This window comes from Primulina huaijiensis, chromosome 2 (genome assembly GCF_012295235.1).
Source record: "Primulina huaijiensis isolate GDHJ02 chromosome 2, ASM1229523v2, whole genome shotgun sequence".
Lineage (NCBI taxonomy): Eukaryota > Viridiplantae > Streptophyta > Magnoliopsida > Lamiales > Gesneriaceae > Primulina > Primulina huaijiensis.
The window spans coordinates 25,958,641-25,982,519 of NC_133307.1; the positions used below are offsets into that span (position 1 = coordinate 25,958,641).

The following is a 23,879-nucleotide window of genomic DNA, read 5'->3' on the forward strand; positions in this document are numbered from 1 at the left end:
CGATAAAAATGGGTTCTTTCATTTGATAACAGCAAGAAAAAGCAACCTAACAAAGAAAGAGTTGTACGAGAAACAACTAAGATTTGTGGGAATTCTACCTGAAATTCTTGTTTTTCACGTTTTATTATTCACTTTTATAATAATAATAATTAATAAGATGAATTATATGATTTTTAAAAATAATTTATTTTAAAACTTAACGATTTTCTTGATACTAATAATAATATAAAAAAAGAAACAATGAATACAAGAAGCCGATAGTAAAGCAACTAAATTAGTGTTGTGTTTGCTGCTTCACAGCTCACCAATCCCTCTCGCCACTATTTCTTCTTTTATTAAAAATTAATATAAAAAAAAGAATAAGAATATAATTTGTCATCTTCTTCCGCTGGCTCCGCCTGATCAGCGTGAGATTATCAGATGGCCAATCCTCTGTCGTTTCCTCGACTTTCCTCAGATCTGCTGATGTAACCTCACGATTACCTATTCAGTCATGGATTCCGAAGAGTTTCGGGCGATTCTATCCAGATCGAGGGTAGGGATATGGGCGCTTATTGAGACGGCCATTCGAGTAGCTAATTCCGATTATGCGGAGGAACTGCGCCGTCGCCGCGACAAAATCGTCGAGGCTCTCTATACCCCGCCATCCCAGCTGTGTCGAAGCTGCAACAGCAACGTTGTTGAGGAGCATCAGTATTTTAACGACAACCTTGATACCAACACTATTAGTAATAAATCTAATGATGATAATAGTACTAGGATTTTAAATGAGGATTTTAGCAAGAGTCTGCTGACTCCCGAGTCAAACAACCCCAATTTCAGTCGAGGAGACGAGCAAGATTTGGATCCCTATGGGGGCTTGTTTGATGATGAACAAACCAAAATTCTCACCATCAAAGAGCAGCTTGAAGACCCACACCAGGTTTTCCACTTTTCTCTTTTACGTAGTTTTCGCTTCTTTCTAAATTAGCTGCCGCTGTATATGAATATTTTATCGAGTGTAGAGCGAAGATGCTGTGGTGGATTTGCTTCAAATCCTGGCTGATATGGATATCACGTTCCAAGCTCTCAAGGTGAGAATTAGTTTTAGCCATCTTCCATCTAGTTGTTTATAATTTACCAGACCTTTTTTACTAAGTGTTGGACAAAAGATGAAAGGATCTGTGTTTCTACTGTAGGAAACTGATATCGGGAGGCATGTGAATCGATTGAGGAAGCATCCATCAGGCGAAGTTCGCAGATTGGTCAAGATGGTTGTCAGGTTTTTGCTTTGTTCTTTATCTGATATGCTTCTTTTTCTTGTTTTTACTTTATTACGATGGTGTTTGTGCTTTTGGTCATTGGTGATTTTTTTTGGGGGCTTCGTTGGTGCACAGAAAATGGAAAGAAACTGTGGATGAATGGGTCAAGGTGAACCAACCACAAACATCTTCAAACCTCTTAGGTAAAGTTGTTAGACGTTCCAAATTTAGAAAGTGATCTCTATTGTATTGTTACTAAACAGGCTAGCTAAAATTACTTCATTTTAATGTTAATGAATAATCTGAAGTAGATAAGAGAATTTATTGCTAATTCTTGGTGGGTGATGGTGGTGACAGCTGATGGGGATTCACCTCAGCACAACATACCCAAAAATCAGCAAAATGGTCGTCACCAGGTAACCGAGTTTGTCTAATTGGTTATATGTTTGGAAAGAAAATGAAGAGAGTCTGAAATGGGTTTCTACATATTATTTGAGATGAAATTTTGGTTCTTTCAGGTTCCAGATTTTGGCTACTCTCCAAATCCACAAAGTAAGCATCAAATCGGATTGTGATTTCACTTTTTGTTTCTATTTGATATATGTTGTTAATTTCCTCTCTTAATTGACAGATGGGAGTTCTAGTGTGGAAAGAAATCATGCAGAATATGAACCAAAGCCTAAGCCACCTCAAACTGTACCTCGGAAAGAAGCAACAAGACCACCGCACTCAATTCCTAAATCTTCCTCTGCTCCTCCTAATGTATTTGAAGCTGAGCCCAAACTTTTTAAAAATTTGGCATCATAATTGTGTGCACCTTAACTGCGAATCGTGAACTTGTCAGTTTCGGTCTGATGCAGAAATGTTGAAGCCATTTATTTATGTTGTCAAGTTCCTATTTAGGAGCTTGCTCGTTTTGAATAAAGATTTTAGTCCAAGGTATTTGGACTTGGTGTTAATGAACAAAATGAAATTTTTGCAGAGAGCACAAAGGGAATCTGTGATAGATGACGAAAGGCTTAATTCAGCAAGGAGGCGGCTTCAAGAGAATTACCAAGAAGCTGAGAATGGTGTGATTTTACCCCTTGGCTTAGTAATAGAAGATGTAGGCATGTAGCAGCACCTTTTAGAGATGTTTCTTTTTATACTGATTGGCATCTGTTTGTGTTGGTTTGTGAAGCCAAAAAGCAAAGGACAATTCAGGTGATGGATATTCATGAGATCCCGAAACCAAAGAATGCCTTCTTTGCAAAGAACAAAAGTGGCTTTCAGGGAAGGCACCATCGCTGATTTGCTCTTCTTTCTTTTGCTTGTATTATATCATACCATTATATCAAATTGTGTGCCACATTACATTGTTTCGGATAAAGGGGTTTCCCAAAAAGCTGTTGGTTGGTCCCCCGATATATTTTGTCCGAATCACCAACGTCATCATTATCGTTATAAATTAAAAGAAGAGCTTTTGCATGTGTAGTTTTGTTTTATACTGCTAATTAAATTACCATCGATGTTTTTAAGACGACCAAAATTGGAATTTCTGTCATGTTTGATTGAATGGTAATGTATGTGAATGTAGTTGATCGCTTGTTTTATTCAAGGCTCTAATGGGGTCTTATGAGAGATGACAGGCGGGAAGTTCGTATAATGATTACAACCATAATTTTGATGTTTTATGTATAATCAATCTGTTTGGGTGACTTGATGAGATAATAGGACAATATTTATTGAACGGTAAATAATGTTACTTAGTGGGTTAGGAAATTACATAGGATTAGTAGGCTGGGTTATTTACTTATCTCTATGTCATCCTATATTTGTTCCGTAAAATACGTCATGAAAATGATCTCTGCTTCCTACCTATGCATTGTTTTTATGGTATTTTATATCGCACCAACGAGATTTCATAGAGCTATATAGTTTACAGCTCCGTAGATTGATATATATGATGTACCAAAATGTGTGTTGCTTTGTAATAGTCGAAGGGAAAAAGGAGAAAATAATTATTTTATTTCATAATCGAACATGAATATCATATCCAAATCACATATAATTATCATCTACTTTAAATTCGACCAAATTAAATTATGTATCGCTTTGTATATAATGATTTGATTATTTAACATGCAACCAAAACATTTCCCCTCACATTGTCTATAGTCTCTTGTTGCGATTACCTCTTCTGCGCTGTAGGGTTCATATGTTCAATGTTGTATGGCTTTGTACCAAAGATGAGGATCAATCCTAGCACCCTTACAAATTCATGCGTGCTGCGCTGGAACAAGAGCAAAGGGGTTCAAAAGACTCACTCTACTGATGGAATGAAATTAGTTTGGCCAACATCCAGAAAGAGATTACCTGACAGGCCAAGGTTGCTATCTTAATCAAACTCGTTTCCAGAGCAAGTCCAAGGATTCTGTTCTTGACACGAAGAATCCTTAAAAAACACTGTTTCATTCTTCTCCTACAAATACAAACAAAATATATTCATTTTCCTCACGATGGAATGTTGACCAGGAATATAATAAGCAAGTCCAAGTGAACAAACTAGAATGCTAAACTATACTGTCCCATCAGAAGCAAACCAGAAATCTGAATTTTTTTAATAAACAGCACTCTAACAATAAAATAAAGTATAGATACACCTACTTAATAGCTTTGATGCACATTGCACCACATCTCTGCAGATCTTTACATAAACAGCGAACCTTTCTATTTGGTATGCAAGTGAATCTACCGGATGTTCAAACATCAACACATTCCAAATACTAATCACTTAAATGGGACTAGTTCAGACTTAAAGATAATTCAACATAAAAAGAATGTCCACACAAACCTTTCCGACATTGGGGGACCAAAATGGTCTTCCACTAGTATCAATGTAGCATCCACCAGGGCTAGCTCTTTCACTCGAAGTCACATCCGTAATGTTCAATGGTCGAAGTTTCTGGATAGGAAAACCATGGCACGTTTCTTCAGCATCCAATATAGATAAAGTCGACTTGTCACATGATGGATTTTGAAGTTCAGAACTTTGGCATAGTTGTGCTGTGACAAAAGCATCAAATGAATCAGACAAGGGTGCACCATGCTGCAAGCCTGATTCATTCTCTTTTGGTTCACACCCAGCTTTACGCATCAAGGATATTTCAGATAACAAGCCTCCAATGCTTAAGGTAGTAAAGCAATCATCCCATGGAGATTGAGATTTTGTGTGCTTCCTTTCTATTGTTTGTCCATCCAACTTGCTCTCATCTGGGTGTGGAGACACATCGCACAGTAACTTTCCATTTCTTTCACCAGAAGTCAAAACAATAGGTTGCAACGTTGACTCGGTCTCCAATTTCACACCTGAATTACTGATCTTGGACTGCAAAGATGCTTCAGACAGCAGGGCCCCAACACTTATGTCAGAAAGGAAACCAATTGGCTGCATGATACATTTATTTATGGAGTTGAGATCAGAGTCTTTGATATTTCCCTGCAAAGATATTTCAGATAGCAGGTCTCCAATGCTCAAGTTGGTGAAAGTATCATCCCAAAGTATTGTCGGTTGTGCAGGGACATCAGTGGTTACCTCATCATCCTAACAAGAACAAGATGCATTGGTTAAAAAAAAACATAGAAGTTAATACCAAGTTGGAAAGATGATCTACCTGGCATTAAGAGTATTCATATGTCAGAGAGAAAAATCATACGAAGCACATAAAAACTCTACTCAAAGGAGGCTGTAGGATGTTAGGAGAACACGTATTCAAAAGGCAGCAGTATCATTAAATTCGGGTATTCAAATAAACCTTTCAACAGCAGTTTCTTTATATGCAGCCTAACCTTGATGATTTCCAAGAAGTTTACGTCCAAGACCGTTATGGGTCTATCTCCATAATGTCATCTCGAACATAATGCACATACATTTCAAGGACTGTAAACTTCACATCCACATAATTCTGTTCACATTAAATTCTAAGACACAGCATTTTGGAAATCATAAGATCTTCCTTCCACCTGGCAAAGCAGGTTAAAAATCAATATTCGGTTAAGTCTCATTTCATATTATTGATTCAATTGAGCATCCCTATCAACTGACGATTACCATTTTTCCCACAAATATTTAAATCACAATACACTCGCGGTTACCCAGGAAAGATATTCAAGACTATTATCAGTGAAATCATCCACAGTTAAACAAAGTAGCATGAGAAAACAGCCAAAATCTGAATCCCAAATTTACCATGCGATCTTCCATGGCATCCAAAACCTTCATTTCATTCACTACTGTTTCTGAAACTTCACTCACATTGATCAGATTTTGAACATCCTCGCTATCCTCAACTATTTTAGCTTCTTGCTGGTTTGTGATATCCATAAATCTACTGCAGAGGCTGATCTTTCCCTCAGAATCTGTATGAGCCTCACATTCATTAAATGTAGGGGTTCTCTCATTCGTGCTATGCTGGACATTTGAATACCAGCCATACCTAGAAAGAAAATCAAGTAGCATGACAGAACTATAGGACATGGATTTCCAGAAGACAGAAAAAATAGGATTACCTTAGGCGGAAAAGGAATGGACTCTCCGCAGCAACATACACCTCCTCTGCAGTAATGGCATTGTCATTTATTGTCCATTTTTGGCATGTATCTAGTGCTTCTGACTTTGTACTGTAGGGGAAAAGCATGAGTTGTCCTCTTGCAATAGTTGAACAGCTCCATTTTGCATTCAGATGTCTGACCACTGATGATATCTTCTTCTGAGCACTTAGAGTAAGTTCTAGAAATGGATTGTAGCCATGCTGTGACAAAATGACACCATGCAACAAAACAATTTTAACAAATTTGTTGAAGCAAGCAACAACTTGCCCTTATGGAGTTGACAATCATACCTCCTCTAATCCCAAGCGAGTACGTTCATTTATTGGGAAAAGCTGCAGTTTAATCTTTGCAGATGGGGTCTGCAATTGAGCCCGAGGCTGCAATTTAGTAATCCCTATACTTTCTGCAATACATAAATAACCATATGAAATACTTTAACTAGCTAACTGATTAATGCTTTGGTTTCCTGTGGAAATTGGGTTAACAGAACTAGGGTGAAAACATCTGCAAACTCAAGAAGACAGATAGCAATTATTTTTAAAACTTTAGTAGAAATTGGTTTGGGTCTCAAAATGTAAAAGGATACAGACTGATATATTTACACGAACCAACGCAACTCAGGATCGACCACAATGCAGTCACAGATGCAATACAAAGAGAATGATAAAGTCGAAGAGGCAGTCACTATTTTTTTAAATCATTGTTGCAACCACAAAATTACCAACATAAGTAATAAGGAAATAAGCCGAAATTTAATGGCATACATGCACCTTAAGACGCTAAGCCCTATTTTATTGGTTCGTTAGATAGATTCGGCTTGAATCCATAACCTCCTAGCAAGTGATAGACTTTCGGTTAATTCAATGCTTTAAGTCAGTGTATGGGTAACATGTTGAGTCGTATCTTGCTGGGTGGAACAGGGCTGTCATCTTTGCAGAAGACAGTCAAAATTTTAAAAAAAATATGCAAGTAAGCTTCCAAACCTGTGGCTTCATGATACCCCCGACCAGTTATATTCGCGGATTTTTTTGCAGGACCTTCGTCTTGCTTTCTTCCAACCTCAACAATCTTTCTTTTCTGTTGTTTAACGGATTTCACGGTAGATTTTCTGCCAGAGAAACCAGTCATTGTTTCGCTTCTGATAGAGAATTTAGGGTTTTTTTTAAAAAAAATAAGGTACAAACGTAAAACTCCTTTTATGATGGCGCCTTGCGGAGACCCCTGCGTGTTATTTAAAAAATCGGGGTCCAAATGGACCGGTTAAGCATTACTTGAAAGTTAGAAATAGTAGTTGATTCATTTTTTAAAAAAATAATTGATCCTTTTATTTTCTAAAAAATTTATTTAAATTTATAAAAAATATAAAATTTGTGTGTATAGATGCCAAATTTTAATTATTTATTTAATTACGATAGTTTTATATATTTTAATGTTGTATTTAGTANCGATAATGACTAAACACACCATATTTTTTAAAACTTAGGTACTATAAATGTTATATAAATAGCATGATACTAAACAAAATTTGTTTCAAAAAACAAGATTTAAAATTTACTATGGTTTTTTTACTATGTAAAAATTCCATGATTACAAAATTTTGTTGAAATGGCAAAACAAATGGATTTATATTATAAACTGTGAATTTTATCACTATGTTTTAGTCCTTGTCCGTTAACTTTGTAATTAAAAATAACGGTAGGAACTAAATATGTCACATTTTTTTAAATTTAACGGCCGAAAATGTCACAGTGAAAGAGACCAGAAATATTTCAGTACGGAAATATGAGTACTAAAATATGGGCCGAACAACGTACATAGTAGTTGTCATAAGAAAAAAAAAATAATTAATCTTATTTCTATTTTTATGGGTGGGAACATGAATTTCATATTCTGATATTTTGGATTTCACAAGCTTAAAAAACCCCGCAGTCTTGTTGATCGAACCCACAATTTCTCGTGGTTTTATATTCTCAAACTAATTTTTCAACCTTATTTCGTAAAAGTTGACAGCAAACATCATATATATAGACATTGGGAGTAGTTTATGTCAAACATGTTGTAATCAGCTTTAGATCCTATCCCACAGTTTGAAATTGATGAAACGTCAAGAATGTTGTTATGGATTTGGAGTAACGATAGGTTTGGCTTCTTTTCCAACAATCTCAAGGAATAAATCTTTCCAACTTATGATGCAAACATTAACCCTCGTGCGGGCCTAAAGGTGGATTTTGACAACAAGAATTATCAACAAAATATAGCTCCCACTCCTTGATTCTACATCTATCAAACGCAGACTCCAATCGATGCCTCTGACTCTCGTCTGGGTATGTGCCATCCGGGCTGACAAGAACTGCCCCACTGTACGACTGTCCCGCAACTCGAGCAGCTCCATGGTAGTGAAACAGACCCCAAGTAAAATCATCTGTCACATCCACTATCGTCCAAAATTCATTTGAAACCACTCCATTATCCAATACACTGAAGTAAAATGTCCCAGGTATCTTTCCTCGTTTAACACGGTATTTTCTTCGTCTCCACACCAAAGCCCCTCCAAGTGTTCTCACTTGAAAAACTGGTTCATACCAAAATGACCCTCTTGCCTTTCCCCGGTAGAATAACTGGTACTGGCATGGGAACTGATCGTAAGCGGGGTTTTGTCCAGCAACAACACGCCAACTCCAACCCAACCTCTCTAACCAACCCACAAGAAGATCTTCACTTATTTCATGACTCAAATCCTCCCCTCGAAACCGAACCATTGGCATCACATGAGGTTTCTCTGGAATTTTGGCATCCAATCCAAGACAGTTATGCTTCTGCAGTACACATAAGGAAAATTCTTCGAGTTTAGGACTCTCGTATGAAGCAATGCAACAATAGTTGCATACTTGGTCCACTGGACTACATTGATTCAAGCATTGAAGAGCTTTCCTACAATTTGGATCCAACAGACAATTCAATATTTGAGGCCCACAATTTTTCACCATGCAATTCAATGTCGAAAAGCCTTTTGCTCTGAGATTCTTCAGGATCGAAACTGGCCTTATATAAGCATTTATTATAACTAGCAGACAGAACCGTATATCATCAGCATTATGCCTATCCCAGGCCTCAAATACAGTTCGAACAACTTCCTCTGATTTCTTGAGTTCTCGTTGTGGAGGCAATGATAAAAATCTGAATATACTTCTTTTTGCCTCAGTTTGGACAAGATACCCCCCTAACTTGTTTGTCAAAGCAGGAGATGAATCAAAACATATTACATTTGAAACCTGTTGACAATTGGCTTGGATCCATTCAACCGATTCTTGATCCACTACAGCAACAATCATCAAAATATTTGCACGATCTATTTTCATCCCTATGAACTCATAATTAGCTTGATTAAAGTTATCCGTAAAAACAAGCATTTCAAAACCTTCATCAATCCATTGCAATCTTTCAGCCTGGGGATACAGAATTAATTAGAAAAATCTAGAGGTCTCAAATTCACCACTCCCAGTCAACAAAATAAGATCACTAGTAGATGCATAAAATGCAACAATCAGTCTTGAAATCAATGGGCAATTGATGCATTATAGCATTAGTAAAGATAAAACCAAATAAAACTTCAAAAAAAAGACCAAAGAAATGCAAAATTTATAAATTGGAGAAGTTGACATTCAAAAAACTTAAATTGAATAAAGCTTTTCTAAGTACTTGATTCTCGAGGCATTGGTGATTCATCATTTAAGCTGTTGAAGCATGAACTGCATGATCGATGATCATTCCCATAAGACGTTAAATTAGAGAAAATCAGAACTTATTCGAACAGTTTCGCAAGACTCTGATATACAAGAGGATAGAGAATAAAAAACCATGCACGAATGCCCATTTGATCAATTGCTTCAAGAATTATCAACTCGATTGCAAATTTCATTTAACACAAGTAAAATCATTCAAAGCCTTTAAAGATAGAGAGAGTTTACTATTCATGAAAAAGCATTCAACTTTGAAAATGTCATCAAATCCGAGAGGAAAGTGAAATAAAACTAAATCATCGAACGTGATCCAACCCAAGCGATCCTTTACCAAGTTCAAACTAGTATTGAAAGACAGACACTCACTGTGTGGAGCATAACGTCCGACCAAGGTGTGGATTCAAGCGGGCTTACGCTACCTTCGCCGACGAGAGCCACTATTCTCACCGGACTCGTACTCTCGTCCATGGCAGCTGAAGTGGAACAATTACGAAAATCTGTGCCTCGGATCAATAGATTTGTATGGCAGAAAAGGCGGTGACTCGGAAGAAAACCGAATGATTTGGCGATGAAGAAAGCCGGTGGGCTGTACGGTCGAGGCTTGTATTCATTGGTTGCGTGTAGAACGGAGAGTTCGAGCGTTGGGAAAATGAAGCGGGCATGGAATGGATGGTAGAGCATCGACGGTGGAAGAACCATTATCCTTTTTAAGCTGTAAACAAAAGTATCCTTTTTAAGCTGTAAACAAAAGTACTATTATCTATAAATTCATTTTACTACTTAATATTTTACAATAAATAAAATCGATTTATATATGTATGTGATTGTGAATAGATATATGACATATCTAACATTTACTTGTAATTGTCTCACGTATCAATTTTCGTAAAACACATTATTCATATTTAAATTAAAAAATAATACTATTGCATACAAAATAATATTTTTAATGAATCAAATCGAGTTGAAAATCTTTATCACAAAATTGACCTGCTAAATTGTCTCAAAATATTTTTTGTCTATATTTAATTAGAGACATATTTTATTTGGAAATCGTTAGAAAAACTAGAAAATTGTAAAAAAACTGTAACAGGACCCAATAGATAAAACTATATATAATTGGTATGTATTTCTTGTTGAACTCTATCCAAAGAATTAGGAAAAATGACAAAGGACAGAAAGTGAAAACAATCGAGTAACAAAGAACTCATATGAGACGGAGTCACATGTCAATTTTATTATACGGATCTTCAACTCGAACTGATTCATGAAAAAATATCATCTTACGATTCAAGTATGAATCATATTGAATCGTCTTATAGAAATAGATCCATAAAGACATATAAGAACTGATATACTCATCTGATAATATTAAAAATTGCAAACAAGAAACAAATTAAGGGACAATTCAGTAGTTTTCCATGTGAATTATATCTTTCCCATTTGGACCACACGTTAAAAATTAATCATGCAACTTTTTCCTTTTTGCAAAACCCTAGATTGATGTGGGCTCTGCAGTATTCATGGATGATCAATTATCTGATGACATGCTGAATTAATCAACAGTGGAGATTTCAATATGGGCAAGTAAATAAGGTTTTACGGTTAATAAGTTTTTTATGCTCCAGCTATCATTTTTCAATATTTTTTAAATTTTGATGTACAAATTATAAAAAAATTAATGACTTGGACACACGTGTTGTATGTGTAACATAATATATGAATATTTTATATTGAATGTGTGTAATTAATTTTTGTTTTAAAATATACTAATCATTATATTCTGCAAATTCATATAATTTAATGTATTTTCACATTTATCTAGTTATTACATGTTATATTTCTTTGTTACATTTATTATTATAAACTTAATATAATTTAAAATCATGTAGTTATATAGTGTAGTGGATAATAAATAAAAAAATTATATATATATTTTTATAAACAGGACTTTTTAATTATTCAATTATAACTGCATATTATCCGGTAAACTAATTTTCTATGTTATATAATGTAATGGAAAATTGGGATATTAGTATTATTATTTTTGTACTAAAAAGCCAAACCACAAATCTCGTTGGTAATAGGACTCCCAATAAACATCAAGCAGGCAAGCACATAATCAAGTCGTGCAATTTCCTACTTAAGAGAAGTAAAAATAAAAGGCCAATAAAACCAGATCAATGCAAATACAAAATTATTCAAAAGCAATTAAAGTAAATCTATTTTATTTTATTATGGTTGAGGACATGATAGTAACTATCTAGGAATGAGACCAATTTTTTCTTCCAACTTTACTCTTAATACTAATATTACTCTTTTGTTTTTTTTTTATTTAAAAATTTCAACACACATTTATATTTTTTTTTATTTCAACAATTCAAATATCAATTTAGTCACTCCATAATTTTTCAAATTTTATTTTAATCCATCGATAATGATAAAAAATATTATATACACAAGTATCGCGTGTGCAGAGTAACTTGTCTAAACTAATAATACATAATAAATAGAAAAAAAAAAGGGTTGTAAAATAGGACAAGAAAGATGATTGGTTTGATAACGGGCCACAATTTTGGGCCTAGTGGAGTTGCTCTTCCACAATATTTAGAAGTGGGCCGAAATACTATAAATTGGACAGAGAACTGAGGCCCGCCGCTCAGCTCATAATATCGTCCGCTAGACGGCGCCGCTGCCGACTCGTTTCATATTTACCCCGACTTCCCTCGAGCACTTGATGAATTATCCGTTCAAATTCTCTTTCTTTACCGCTAGTGTTTTCAAATAAGAGGAAGAAGCAGAAATAAAGGAAAGATGAGGAAAAAAGTAGACGAACGCATCAGAACTTTGATAGAAAATGGAGTCAAGTCCCGACACCGCTCTATGCTTGTCATAATTGGTGACAAGTCTCGTGACCAGGTATAAAAACGTATATACACATTTTCATGCACAATCTGATCATTTGTTGGAGAAGGTGACCTGAAATTTATCATCAAATATTCTTCTTGAAACAGATAGCGAATTTGCATTACATGCTGAGCAAATCAGTGGTTAAGTCGAGGCCGAGTGTTCTGTGGTGCTACAAGGACAAGCTGGAGCTTAGCAGGTTCCTTTTCCTTTTCAAGTATTAGCAATATGCAAATTAGAAGTTATGCATTGGAAATTCAATTTATGTCTTTATGATATAGGATTAAACTTTGGATTTCAAGCTGTTATGATTTTACCCAAACTTCACTTGGCGATGAAGTTTACATTGTTGTTGATGATGTCAACTTTCTATGTATCACACAGTTACTAAGTGGCATACTTCCGTCCATTTTATGTAGATTAGGGGATATGGAAAGGAGAAAAAAATTATTTATAAAGAATGATAAAAATTATACCCGCATTGCTCTATTTTACTTAATGCCTCTCCATATGTTTCATGATTTTTTTCTTTTTTTATTTTTATTTTTGTACAAATCTGAATCCGTAACAGTATCTTGTTTTCTGAGAAGAGAAATTTGTTTCGATACATTACTATATTTGGTACTGTAGCCACCAAAAAAAGCGAGCCAAACAAAGAAAGAAGCTAGTGCAAAGGGGGCAGCTGGATCCTGAGAAAGTTGATCCTTTCACGCTTTTTGTTGAAACTGGAGGAATAACCTATTGCTTGTACAGAGATTCTGAGAGAATTCTGGGGAACACTTTTGGCATGTGTGTATTACAGGTAAAACATGAATTTTTTAGTTGCCTAATACTTGTCAGTTTTACAGCATTTGCTATAAGCATTCATTCTCCATCTGGAATATTTACTTCGCACTCTTTATGTCCTGTAAGGATTTTGAAGCTTTGACACCAAACCTTCTAGCAAGGACTATCGAAACTGTTGAAGGTGGTGGATTGATAGTATTGCTTCTGCGCTCTCTTTCCTCACTCACTAGTCTGTACACTATGGTTATGGTAATGTCAACTCAAATCTTAATTATATCATATGATAGTTTCAATGGAGGATAATTCTGAATTCTGATGATACAAATTTTTCTTTGAAGATAAGATGAGATGATTTTTTTCCATTTAACAGTCTTTTGTGCTTATTGGGCTTTACTGTCTCAGGATGTTCACGAAAGGTTTCGTACAGAATCTCATAATCAGGCTACTGGGCGTTTTAATGAACGTTTCTTGCTTTCAGTTGCTTCGTGCAAAGCTTGCGTTGTCATGGATGATGAACTCAACATTCTACCAATTTCTTCGCATATGAAAACAATTGCCCCAGTTGCAGTTCGAGAGGTGAGCTTCTTTATTTCTAGGGTAGTCTTAAGTTCTACCTGGTGGAGCAATATTACACCATGTTTATTGCTTACAATGGAGCTAAGCAGCATCTCTGAGGTTTCCCAATTTCAAAATACATTATTTTGTAGTGTGTAAAACACTGGAGGGAGAACTACTGTTTGTAAATAATGTATACACTTGAAGTACTTGCCACACTTATTGCAAATCCTTTTTGAGCTACGGGACTTCTGCTTGGTGGATTATATTTTTTTTTGCTGTTAGTAAACCAAAATATGTCTGGAATGCTTTACGTATGATTGGCTATTTTCTGTTGACTTTGCAAGGACTCCGAGGGGCTTTCAGAAGCTGAAAGAGAATTGAAGAATTTGAAAGAAGAACTCAATGATGATTTTCCTGTGGGTCCTCTGATTAGAAAATGCTGCACGTTGGATCAGGTAAAGGTTGCTTGGTAGAATGAACTATTATTTTTTCGTGTTCTGATTCTGAAGAACTCTATTTGTTTATTTAGGGAAAAGCTGTAATTACTTTCCTTGATGCAATTTTGGACAAGAGCCTTCGAAAAACGGTAGCTTTGCTTGCTGCTCGTGGCCGTGGGAAGTCTGCTGCTCTTGGTCTGGCAGTTGCTGGAGCGGTTGCTACTGGGTAATGCAGGACATTGCATGCAAGCTTTAACCTTATTCCTTTATTTTTTTAGCTTTTCTGCTTGCTGATTAAATAGTTTCCATAATAGGTATTCAAATATTTATGTAACCGCACCAAGCCCAGAGAACCTGAAAACATTGTTTGAGTTTATAAGCAAGGGATTTGATTTACTCGATTACAAGGTATGGTCCGTTCCTCTTCTTGTACGAGGTGAGTGAAAATAAATCTGTGTTTTTTATTTAAGCGGTTGTTCGACACAAATTCCTTGTTAGGCTCGACTATTTCCAGGTTATTTTTTACGTACTGAAAATTCCCCGTCATCCTTTGGATTCATGCCTTAATTTTTGTGTCAAAGCTAGTCACTTTTAGCATGCGTTCGTATGAAATTGTGGTAAGGACTTTTGTGTTTTTGAATTGTCAAATGTATTTAGAGATTTTGTGTGAGAAGTTTGTGTTTTTTAGTATTGAGTGTTATAAAGTATTTTTAATCAAATAAAATCTTATAGAGTTTCCTCTTATTATAAAAAGTTGCAGAACAATATTCATTATTTGGCTGAAACATATTGTTCTTGATTTGTAGGAACACTTAGATTATGACATGGTGAAAAGTGCAAATCCTGATTTCAAGAAAGCCACTGTGCGAATCAATATTTACAAACAACACAGACAGACAATTCAGGTTAGTAGATTTTGTAGTGTTTTTTTTTCTTTACGGACAACAGTATTAAGTTTAACCATACTTCAAGGACTTTTGTCACAAACTTTATTTTGCTATGCTTTTTTTTTTCTGGGCTATCAGCTATTATGTAATGTGCTTCTTAGGACTTTATGTTTTTCTGTGACATTTATTTTTTTCATGGAAACAACGGAATTGGTAGATTGTTAAGGGCTGCTGAGCTGAGAAGAAGTGTGGGTGTGTTGTTTTTTTTGCCTTTGGGCATTATTGAAGAGGAAAATGAGATGAGTGATATATCATTTTTTTCGTCATTGACCAACTCTTCATTTATTTAGGAATGATTGGTGTAAGAGTGAGATATTTCCATCATTGATTGATTAAAGTATTCACGTGGAAGGAATAAGAAAAACTTTTTGTTCTTCTTTTGTTACCTACTCAAAAGAGAACATGAAGGTTGCTTTAAAGTGCATTAATTAATTGGTTAGAGGTTCTTTGAAGCTATTTTTTATACCAAATAATTGAAATGATAGGTTAAGAATGTCATTGTATACTTTTGAATGAAGAAATTTGGAAAAAATAAGTTGCATCCCAATGTTTGTGCAGTATATTCAACCACATGAATATGAGAAGCTCTCCCAAGTTGAATTGTTGGTGGTTGATGAAGCAGCAGCTATCCCATTACCAGTTGTGAAGTCCTTACTTGGTCCTTATCTTGTATTCCTTTCATCTACTGTCAATGGGTAAAAGACGCTCTTTTGCGGATTCTGTTAATACTCTATAAAATAAGTGCCCTCATTGGTTGGAATTGTAGATTTCTTGAAGGATTCATTATTTTCATAACTAAATGCTGTCATTTGATGTTTTCTTCTAATTTCCTTCTTTTTAAGCTATGAAGGTACAGGACGGTCATTATCTCTAAAACTTCTGCAGCAACTGGAGCAACAAAGTCAGATGTCAAATAAGAGCACGGAGTCTGTTGTCTCAGGTGTTTTAAGTTCTTATTTTCTTTCCTAGCATAAAAGAGACACTTGCATTTGGAGTTTTACTAGTCGGTAGTTCTTTATTTCATGTCATATTATCTTTCTTTTTAATACTGATTGTTGACGGTAAACATGCATGTACAAATTTATATGACTTGTTTAACGGACTGCAAGGGTCAGCTACCCAGCTAACTTTCATAATGAAATACCGTTACTGTATAGGCGGGTCTGATTGTGAAAGACCTATTACTGGATAATTCAGGGGTAGAGCCAAAGAGTGTGGTGTGAAGCAATTTTGCTAATTTTGCTGCCTGGCATATTTTGACCCTTTAATCTAAGTTGTTTGCTTTGTAAACATAGCTAAATCCCTATAGTTTACTTTTTGCTAACTCTTACATGCATCAAAGCCGATTGGATTAGCTCACTTTAACCCAGCGTTACTCAAGATATGAATGCATAATGGTAAGTTGTCTGTAAAAAAAAAGTATTCCTTGGGAATGTCCTCTTTGTGAGATCGAGAAATATTTGGGACCCACCCAAAATCTTACATCTATCAAATTCCTTGATAGGAGTTTGTCAATTGTCATCCAAAAAAAGTAATTACATTCCTAAGTGGTGTATATATATCCAAATGTGGTGTATATGTATCCACTCAATTCTACTCAACATTGGAGGCATAACGATAAAAGCTGCTTGTCTGCATCTTGCATGTGATATATGCTCATAGATATGCGCGTATGAGAATGTTTTGCATGATAAAGCTTCAATTCCCAGCTTTAAGTCAAATATGGTGCTAGCATGTGAGAACATTCCATACTTTAATCCCAGAACTTAGTGTGTTAGTCCCATATTTAAGTCAAATCGGTCTGTGCACGCAAAAGAACTCGTGTCACTTCTAGAAAAATAAGGTCACCGTAGAGGCTTATATCTGAATGTGTACTTGTAGCGATTCTTGATGTAGTCGTAGGCATATGTGAGTGGGTATGATATAGAAATATGGGATAATTAGTAAAGCTGAGCATTAGGATGGCCGTGTTATCAATTTTCTTTGAGTATGTAACAAATCTTACCTTATTACTTCCAGAAAGATACAATTAAACCTGCTTCATCACTGTTCTCTGCTTTGTTGGTTTTCTTCATTGGATAGATTCTAGAATGCTGCAACAATTTTAGGTATATATCCATTCTAGCTTTTTATCCTTTCTGTGGAGAAGCCTCAATGATGTGTTTATCTTATGAATTTTGTTGTAAAACTTTGCTTGGTCAACTTGGTCAAGTACCAGTAACTTCATCTTTAGGCTGGCTTATCATTATTTTTAGGTCGGCTTTTCAAAAAGATTGAATTGAGTGAATCTATCAGATATGCTTCCAGTGATCCAATTGAATCATGGCTTCATGGATTACTATGTCTTGATGCTACAAAATCCATCCCTAATATTAACAGGTTGCAATTTTATTTTAAACATTTTATTGAAAAGAGAAGCTAAACATTAATCTCCACCGAGGTCTCTTCTTTCTTTATCAGGCTACCCTCACCTGGCGAATGCGATCTCTACCATGTCAATCGAGATACATTGTTCTCCTATCATAAGGACAGTGAATTATTTTTGCAGGTAATTATAAAACCTTGGCAATTTTTTATGCACGGACCTCTCCTTCCATATAGCCCCATATAGCCCGACCACATCTAGTGGGATAAAAGCTTTCCATTGATTGGTTAATTGATGATGATGCTCATGAGTTCCTTTTTTATGTATTTATCTAACTGGTGGTTAAGTTTGTTTTATGACCATTTATGCAGCGAATGATGGCTTTGTATGTTGCTTCACACTACAAGAATTCTCCCAATGATTTGCAATTGATGGCTGATGCTCCCGCTCATCACTTATTTGTGCTACTTGGTATTTTTTTTGGGTACTTTTTACCTACTTGCCTCCAGCTGTATATTTACTTATCATATTTGCAGGTCCCATTGATGAGTCCCAAAACCATCTTCCTGATATTCTGTGTGTAGTCCAGGTCTGAATTCCTTTATAAGCTACCACCTTAAAAAATGTGTTCATGACCTTTAGTTCTAGGTGCTCTTATTTAATTATGAAGTTCATTTTATGAATAAATGTTCTATATCTAGCCTGATGGACAACTTCTGTGTTTCCCAATGTAGACAACTTCTGTGCTTCTTCATGTTTTTGTGATGGACTTTTATATGAATTCTAGTAGAATGACAGGTTTGGAACCTGGCTTTTCCTTGATCCAGTCTTTAGCCTAGTTGTTGCAATTTGATTATCAAAATGCTATCTTTTTTCGATTCTGAAAATTCCATCGGTTGCACTCTCTATCCACTAGCCATCTTCTTTTATATATAGCATCACTTATAAATGAGCAATAATAATCCTAAGATGCAGTTTTCGGTTTTTAAAATTATATTGTAGATGATTAAAGAAACCTGGGCCTTCTTTAACAACACGAAGAGATCTACTTTTTACAAAACAATGATGGTCTTGTTTATGCTGATGGTAAAGTATTTGCTTGTTAATACAATCTGTAGGTCTGCCTTGAGGGAGAAATTTCTCGTAAATCTGTGGTTAAAAGCTTAAATGAGGGTCATCAGCCCTTTGGAGATCAAATTCCCTGGAAATTTTGTGAGCAGTTTCGGAACACAGATTTTCCCAGTCTTTCAGGCGCTCGTATTGTACGCATTGCCACACATCCAAGTGCAATGAGGGTAATACTGGAGTGCTCTGATACTTATGAAGTATTTTTATACCCTCTTCATCAATAACATATTTCAATTGCTGCAGCTTAAATATGGCTCTACAGCTGTTGAACTTTTAGTTAGGTATGTTCATATTCTTCCAAAACTATTATTCTACCCATGTAGGTCTTTATAATTACTTTGTACTGGATGCATCACTTTTAAGCTGTGTAGTCCACCAATGAATCAAACAAAACTGAGGCATGATCATCCTGTTTATGCATTGGTTTCTGTCCTGTTTATGCATTGTATAACAGAAACCTCATTCTACGTACATGTTCTTAAAGTATTCACTTATTGCTATTCATTTTTTAATGATAAAGATTCTCGAGCCCCTAAGAAAGAATATTAATTGATCATGCTGGTGTTCTTTCATTTTATATTCGGTTGATTGCTTTGTTTGGTTTCTTTGATGAAGATGGAAGTTCTGGGTTGTCCGTGTAGGTGGGTTGGGGGTTATTTTTGTGTTTTCATGTACTGTGATTTAGGAGAATATGCGGTTTGTGACAGCCAACAACTTGTAATAAGATCAATATAAATAGATCGTCTAAAATGTTCTGTTGAGTCCTCTAGGTTTTGTGAATTCTAACTAAATCTGTTCGTTTTTTAGTCTTATCTCTTGCATTTATGGACTTTCCACAACAAAATTTACTGAAACCGATGTTATGATGACCGTGTCTGGGGTCTGGTCTCTGTAGTCAAATAGGAACCTCCAAACTGCTGATGCAGCTACTTTAAACTTACCTCTAGTGTTTTTTCCCTTTTTCTAAATAGCAATAACTGCGTTAAAATGTCCATACATGATTCATAATTTGCTTATTTCTGCAAATGTGAAAATGAGGCACCTTTATGGTGATGTTAGCCATCTTGGTAATTTATAATGACTTGCATTCCTCAATGTTGTTTGAGGGTTATTATTAGTAGCTTTGAACATGCCAAACTACCTATATGTTTCAAAGAATACAGATAAGGATATTGGTTTTTGTTGATTTTAGTTTTTCTTCTTGCCTTTTATTTTACAATTTTATATCGAAATGTAGTGAGGTAAATTCATATCTTCATCTCCTCGGTTAAGTAATTTTGTCTTTAGAAGGTATGTTTATCACACTTTTCTACCCCTCACACAAGCGTCGTAGAATGAGCTGCCAATTGTATGTAATGATTCGGTTACCTGGATATTGGATGTAAGGATTATATATGTATTGCTTATAGGTATTTTGAGGGCCAGTTGACTCCAATATCCGAATTAGAAGTTGACGAACTCACAGAGAATTCCCCAGTCAGAGTCATTGATGCTGCAGAGAAGGTTTCCTTCACAATTCCATTCCTTTCCTTGTCTTTTTTTTTTTTTTGTTATTTGACTTTTAATTCTTTTTGTTTCTTTTTCTGGTGAGGATCTCGTACGTCTTATCATTTGTCTTTGCGGGATTGTGATCGTTTTGCTGTTTTGCTGTGATAGTGGGCCTCTTGTTTTTTCAAGTTGATACCAAAAACTGAGGATAAATTACAGTCTCCACACTCTCATTACTAGGATGAAGTTGTTTTAGTTGACACAAATGAAATTTTTAATGGGTAAAAGAGAGAAGCGTGAGAATTGCAACTTAAGTGCGGCAGAAACTGTTAAATCAATGCCTTCTGTTATAATATGATGTGGTGATGTTGAGGATGTGATGTTTCATTTGTTCATTCAGTCTCGTTGAATTTATGGCCGGGAGTATTTCTTTATTGTCTTTGTTGTAATTTCTACGAGTCATTGACTGCAGGCCTCGTTGCTGGAAGAAAATATAAACCCAAGAACTGACCTTCCTCCACTGCTCGTACCTCTCCGTGAACGACGGCCAGAAAAGCTCCATTATCTTGGTGTCTCGTTTGGGCTTACTCTGGACCTTTTTGGCTTTTGGAAGAAACATAATTTTGCTCCGTTCTACATTAGCCCAGTTCCGGTAAGATGGTAACTTCTCTATAATGAACCAACCCTTGATTTTTGTTTTATTCTTATTACTTTCTAAATGTTCTAAGATGCGAGCATATTTTCTGACACTTCATTCAACAGAATAATGTGACTGGTGAACACTCCTGCATGGTTCTGAAACCATTAAATAATGATGACTTTGAAACCAGTGGATCTGATACTTTGGGCTTTTTCAGTCCATTTTCTGAAGGTTTGCTCTGTTGCTTTTTTTAAGACAAACCTTTTTATTTCAAATTAGAAGTTGATATGTTTGGACGAGAATAATGACCATTTTAAGTTCTCAGAATTCAGGAAGGACTTCACTAAATTGCTGGCTCGTACATTTCGTCGAATGGATTACAAACTTGCCATGAGGTATGGTTCTGGTGTTCATCTAAATCGTAATTCAATATTCTAACGCTGCTGGATTTTTTACCAGTGTCTTGGACCCGAAGATAAAGTTCTCAGAGGTGGATTTGTCCTCGTCCAGTGGATTTTTAAATTCAATTAGTGGGATCCTATCACCCCTTGCTATGGAACGCCTGGAAGCATACACTAATAATCTTGTAGACTATCGCATGGTAGGATCTTATTTAAATGATTGAAGGTGTATAGCAGTCAGTCGTCTCGACGAAATTTTATTAATTGATTGTATATTTCCTATGGCTTTTCGTTTGAACGTTTAGAACCTTTTCTTAATTATCTTATGAATAATTAATAAGAATATATACAGCATCCTGTGTTTTGACTTTCACATTGAATTCTATAACAATTTTGAAATGGTCACTTCAAGAAAAAGTTTATGGATATGCTTTGCTTTTATGAAATTTTTATTATCATGTATCAGTGAGTTAATCTCTGACTATCAATCATTAAAATCAGTTGTTTTCCTTAGTTTTTTCCATGACAGAATCTTTTTGCACCTTTTATATTTTCGGAGTTGATCACAATTTTTGGTTGCCACTATATTATCTGGCTAAATATCTGAATATAAAACCGACTACTAGGAGTCTGTGTCCCTTTACGATGTCATTGCTTTTTGAGTTACCAGTGTGATTTGCCTATTATCATGCATATGGCAGACTGCAGCATTTGTAGACGATCTTGCCCGTGCATACTTCTGGAAGAAGATGCCAATCACTTTGTCATATGCCCAGGCTTCTGTTCTGCTCTGCATCGGTTTGCAGGGAAAAGATATTTCCTGCATTGAGGTATACTTATCATTTCTCAATTTTGTTTTGGTGACTTACATCTGTGTCCAATGAAATTTTTCTGAACTCAGCAAAATCTCCACTCTAGGAAGCAGAATTACATCCAATTCATGAGTTTTTAGAGCTGTTCACATTTAGCTTTATGATTTATATTTTGCCCTAGTATTACCGCAATTTTATAGGGCCGAAAGATGTATTGATGTGGGCGGAACATCTGGTTCCAAAGCATGGCGTCGACATGAAACTGTTGTTCAGCAACATTTTGACCTCTGAATTTCTTAAATCTCATAGAGATAATGATCTGATTACCGTTTCTGTTGCTCATTTTGTTTTATAGGCGGAGATGGAGATAGAGAGGCAGCAAATAATGTCGTTGTACATGAAAGTAATGAAGAAGTTTTACAAATTCTTACGTGATTTGGCATCAAAGGAGATGCATTGTAGTGTTCCTCACTTGAGAGATGTAAGTTTACTACTAAACTACTGTTTGCAAGAAAGAACTTATGTTACTGATGTGTGTTTGGTTTTCAGATTGCCATGGAACCTCATCCAGTTTCCGTGGAAGAAGATCTCAATGCTGCAGCGAAACAAGTTGAGGTTCGTGGGACCTTCTTGTTACTATTCTTCAATTCGAATTTTTTAACGTTTTTGTTGCGGTCTTACCTCGTACTGTATCCAGGATGAGATGAAAGCAAAGGCAGATGGTATGCTGAACCCTGAACATCTACAACAGTATGCAATTGTAGATAAAGAAGTTGATTTCGAGACTGCCTTGCAAAATGGAGGTGGAAAGGCTCTGTCTGGTGGTCATTTTAGCGTAAAATCAAGTAAAAGTAAGATGGAGAAGCTGAGTGAGGGGAAGAGAAATAAGCAAGAAAAGGGTTCCCAAACAAACAAGAGGAGAAAACCAAATTGACACAAAATTTACATTTTGTTGCGTGATTATTTTATGTTCACTAGAAAATTGCACTTGCCACAATGAAAAATATTAGTTGATCTAGTAAATGAAATGACATTTGCATATTTTTACAATTTGTGTTTAACCACTCGTATGTTATGTCAATAACTTTGAATAAACATGTTTTAAATTTTGTTACCCAATTCTCCATTTGATACCTACCATTCTCGGCTATAAACCTGATTTGTGACATCCCCCCCAAGTTGGTGAGATGTGATGCTTGCTTAGAACTGCAGTTGGTGAAGAAAGTGGGCGTTATTTCTTTTTCGTGAACTCGCCCATAAGGACCCTCCCATTCTGAACCGTACCCATAATCCATATATGAATATTATATGGGGAGTTTTATTTACACAACGGTTTTTAGACTTGTGCAGAACAAATACACCTCAATGCATCATACTAAAAAAAATAAAATAAAAATGATTTTAGAGTATAAAATTTATATCAAAATCATCGGAAGTTTTCACACCAATTAATGGGGTGACGATTGGGGGCACTAAGGTTGCAATCGATAGTTTAATAATAATAGTTCATATTATCTTTTCACGTGATGTGTCAAAGTTGTTATATATTTATAATATAGAATAGAATGAGCTATGATTCAATTAACTTGATCCAAAAATAAAAATGATGGTAAACTACTTGAAAATGTTAAAAATAAAAACAAGTCTAGTTACCTAAAAAAAAAATATTATGAGCATAACTCTTGCCCAAAGCCTTCTCCGCCCCTGATTCAATTAATAATTGTAGCAGGGACTTTAACACTTGCACAATTATGTCGGGATGGGAAAAATGTCAACTATTTTTCTTTTTTAAATAAAATGTACTATTTTTTCAGTCCAATTTTTTTTTCTGTCAAAAAA

General features: G+C 35.4%; 4 protein-coding genes across 6 annotated transcripts; 2 read left to right on the plus strand and 2 right to left on the minus strand.

Annotated features, from left to right (window-relative positions):
• The first annotated feature begins 285 nt into the window (after positions 1-285).
• Positions 286-2,714, plus strand: LOC140971028 (probable mediator of RNA polymerase II transcription subunit 26c). Its single transcript, XM_073433070.1, has 9 exons — positions 286-922; positions 1,005-1,073; positions 1,179-1,261; positions 1,377-1,444; positions 1,599-1,657; positions 1,760-1,793; positions 1,873-2,003; positions 2,224-2,311; positions 2,422-2,714. The coding sequence occupies exons 1-9, from the start codon at positions 494-496 to the stop codon at positions 2,529-2,531; spliced, it is 1,071 nt and encodes a 356-aa protein (XP_073289171.1). The 5' UTR covers positions 286-493; the 3' UTR covers positions 2,532-2,714.
• LOC140971027 (uncharacterized) lies at positions 2,546-7,038 on the minus strand. Of its 2 annotated transcripts, none has more exons than XM_073433069.1 (7): positions 6,815-7,038; positions 6,122-6,234; positions 5,790-6,031; positions 5,470-5,716; positions 4,075-4,824; positions 3,597-3,702; positions 2,546-3,508 (listed from the first exon to the last, which is right to left on the minus strand). In XM_073433069.1, the coding sequence occupies exons 1-6, from the start codon at positions 6,957-6,959 to the stop codon at positions 3,619-3,621; spliced, it is 1,581 nt and encodes a 526-aa protein (XP_073289170.1). In that variant the 5' UTR covers positions 6,960-7,038; the 3' UTR covers positions 2,546-3,508; positions 3,597-3,618. The 2 variants fall into 2 exon arrangements, with proteins under 2 accessions (XP_073289170.1, XP_073289169.1); XM_073433068.1 differs by having other exon boundaries at positions 2,546-3,513.
• Positions 7,039-7,826: 788 nt separating this feature from the next.
• On the minus strand, positions 7,827-10,303 carry LOC140971029 (violaxanthin de-epoxidase, chloroplastic). The gene is made up of 2 exons (XM_073433071.1): positions 9,938-10,303; positions 7,827-9,277 (listed from the first exon to the last, which is right to left on the minus strand). The coding sequence occupies exons 1-2, from the start codon at positions 10,268-10,270 to the stop codon at positions 8,030-8,032; spliced, it is 1,581 nt and encodes a 526-aa protein (XP_073289172.1). The 5' UTR covers positions 10,271-10,303; the 3' UTR covers positions 7,827-8,029.
• A 1,922-nt stretch (positions 10,304-12,225) lies between these two features.
• Positions 12,226-23,090, plus strand: LOC140971030 (RNA cytidine acetyltransferase 1-like). Of its 2 annotated transcripts, XM_073433072.1 has the most exons (26): positions 12,226-12,490; positions 12,586-12,677; positions 13,109-13,280; positions 13,391-13,513; positions 13,667-13,840; positions 14,167-14,277; positions 14,352-14,485; positions 14,574-14,667; positions 15,066-15,164; positions 15,765-15,901; positions 16,049-16,146; positions 17,462-17,585; positions 17,667-17,754; positions 17,943-18,042; positions 18,108-18,160; positions 18,690-18,866; positions 18,943-18,980; positions 20,109-20,202; positions 20,660-20,839; positions 20,950-21,058; positions 21,153-21,222; positions 21,287-21,428; positions 21,930-22,058; positions 22,396-22,521; positions 22,590-22,655; positions 22,738-23,090. In XM_073433072.1, the coding sequence occupies exons 1-26, from the start codon at positions 12,386-12,388 to the stop codon at positions 22,972-22,974; spliced, it is 3,072 nt and encodes a 1,023-aa protein (XP_073289173.1). In that variant the 5' UTR covers positions 12,226-12,385; the 3' UTR covers positions 22,975-23,090. The 2 variants fall into 2 exon arrangements, with proteins under 2 accessions (XP_073289173.1, XP_073289174.1); XM_073433073.1 differs by lacking the exons at positions 12,226-12,490; positions 12,586-12,677; positions 13,109-13,280 and having other exon boundaries at positions 13,743-13,840.
• Positions 23,091-23,879: the final 789 nt, after the last annotated feature.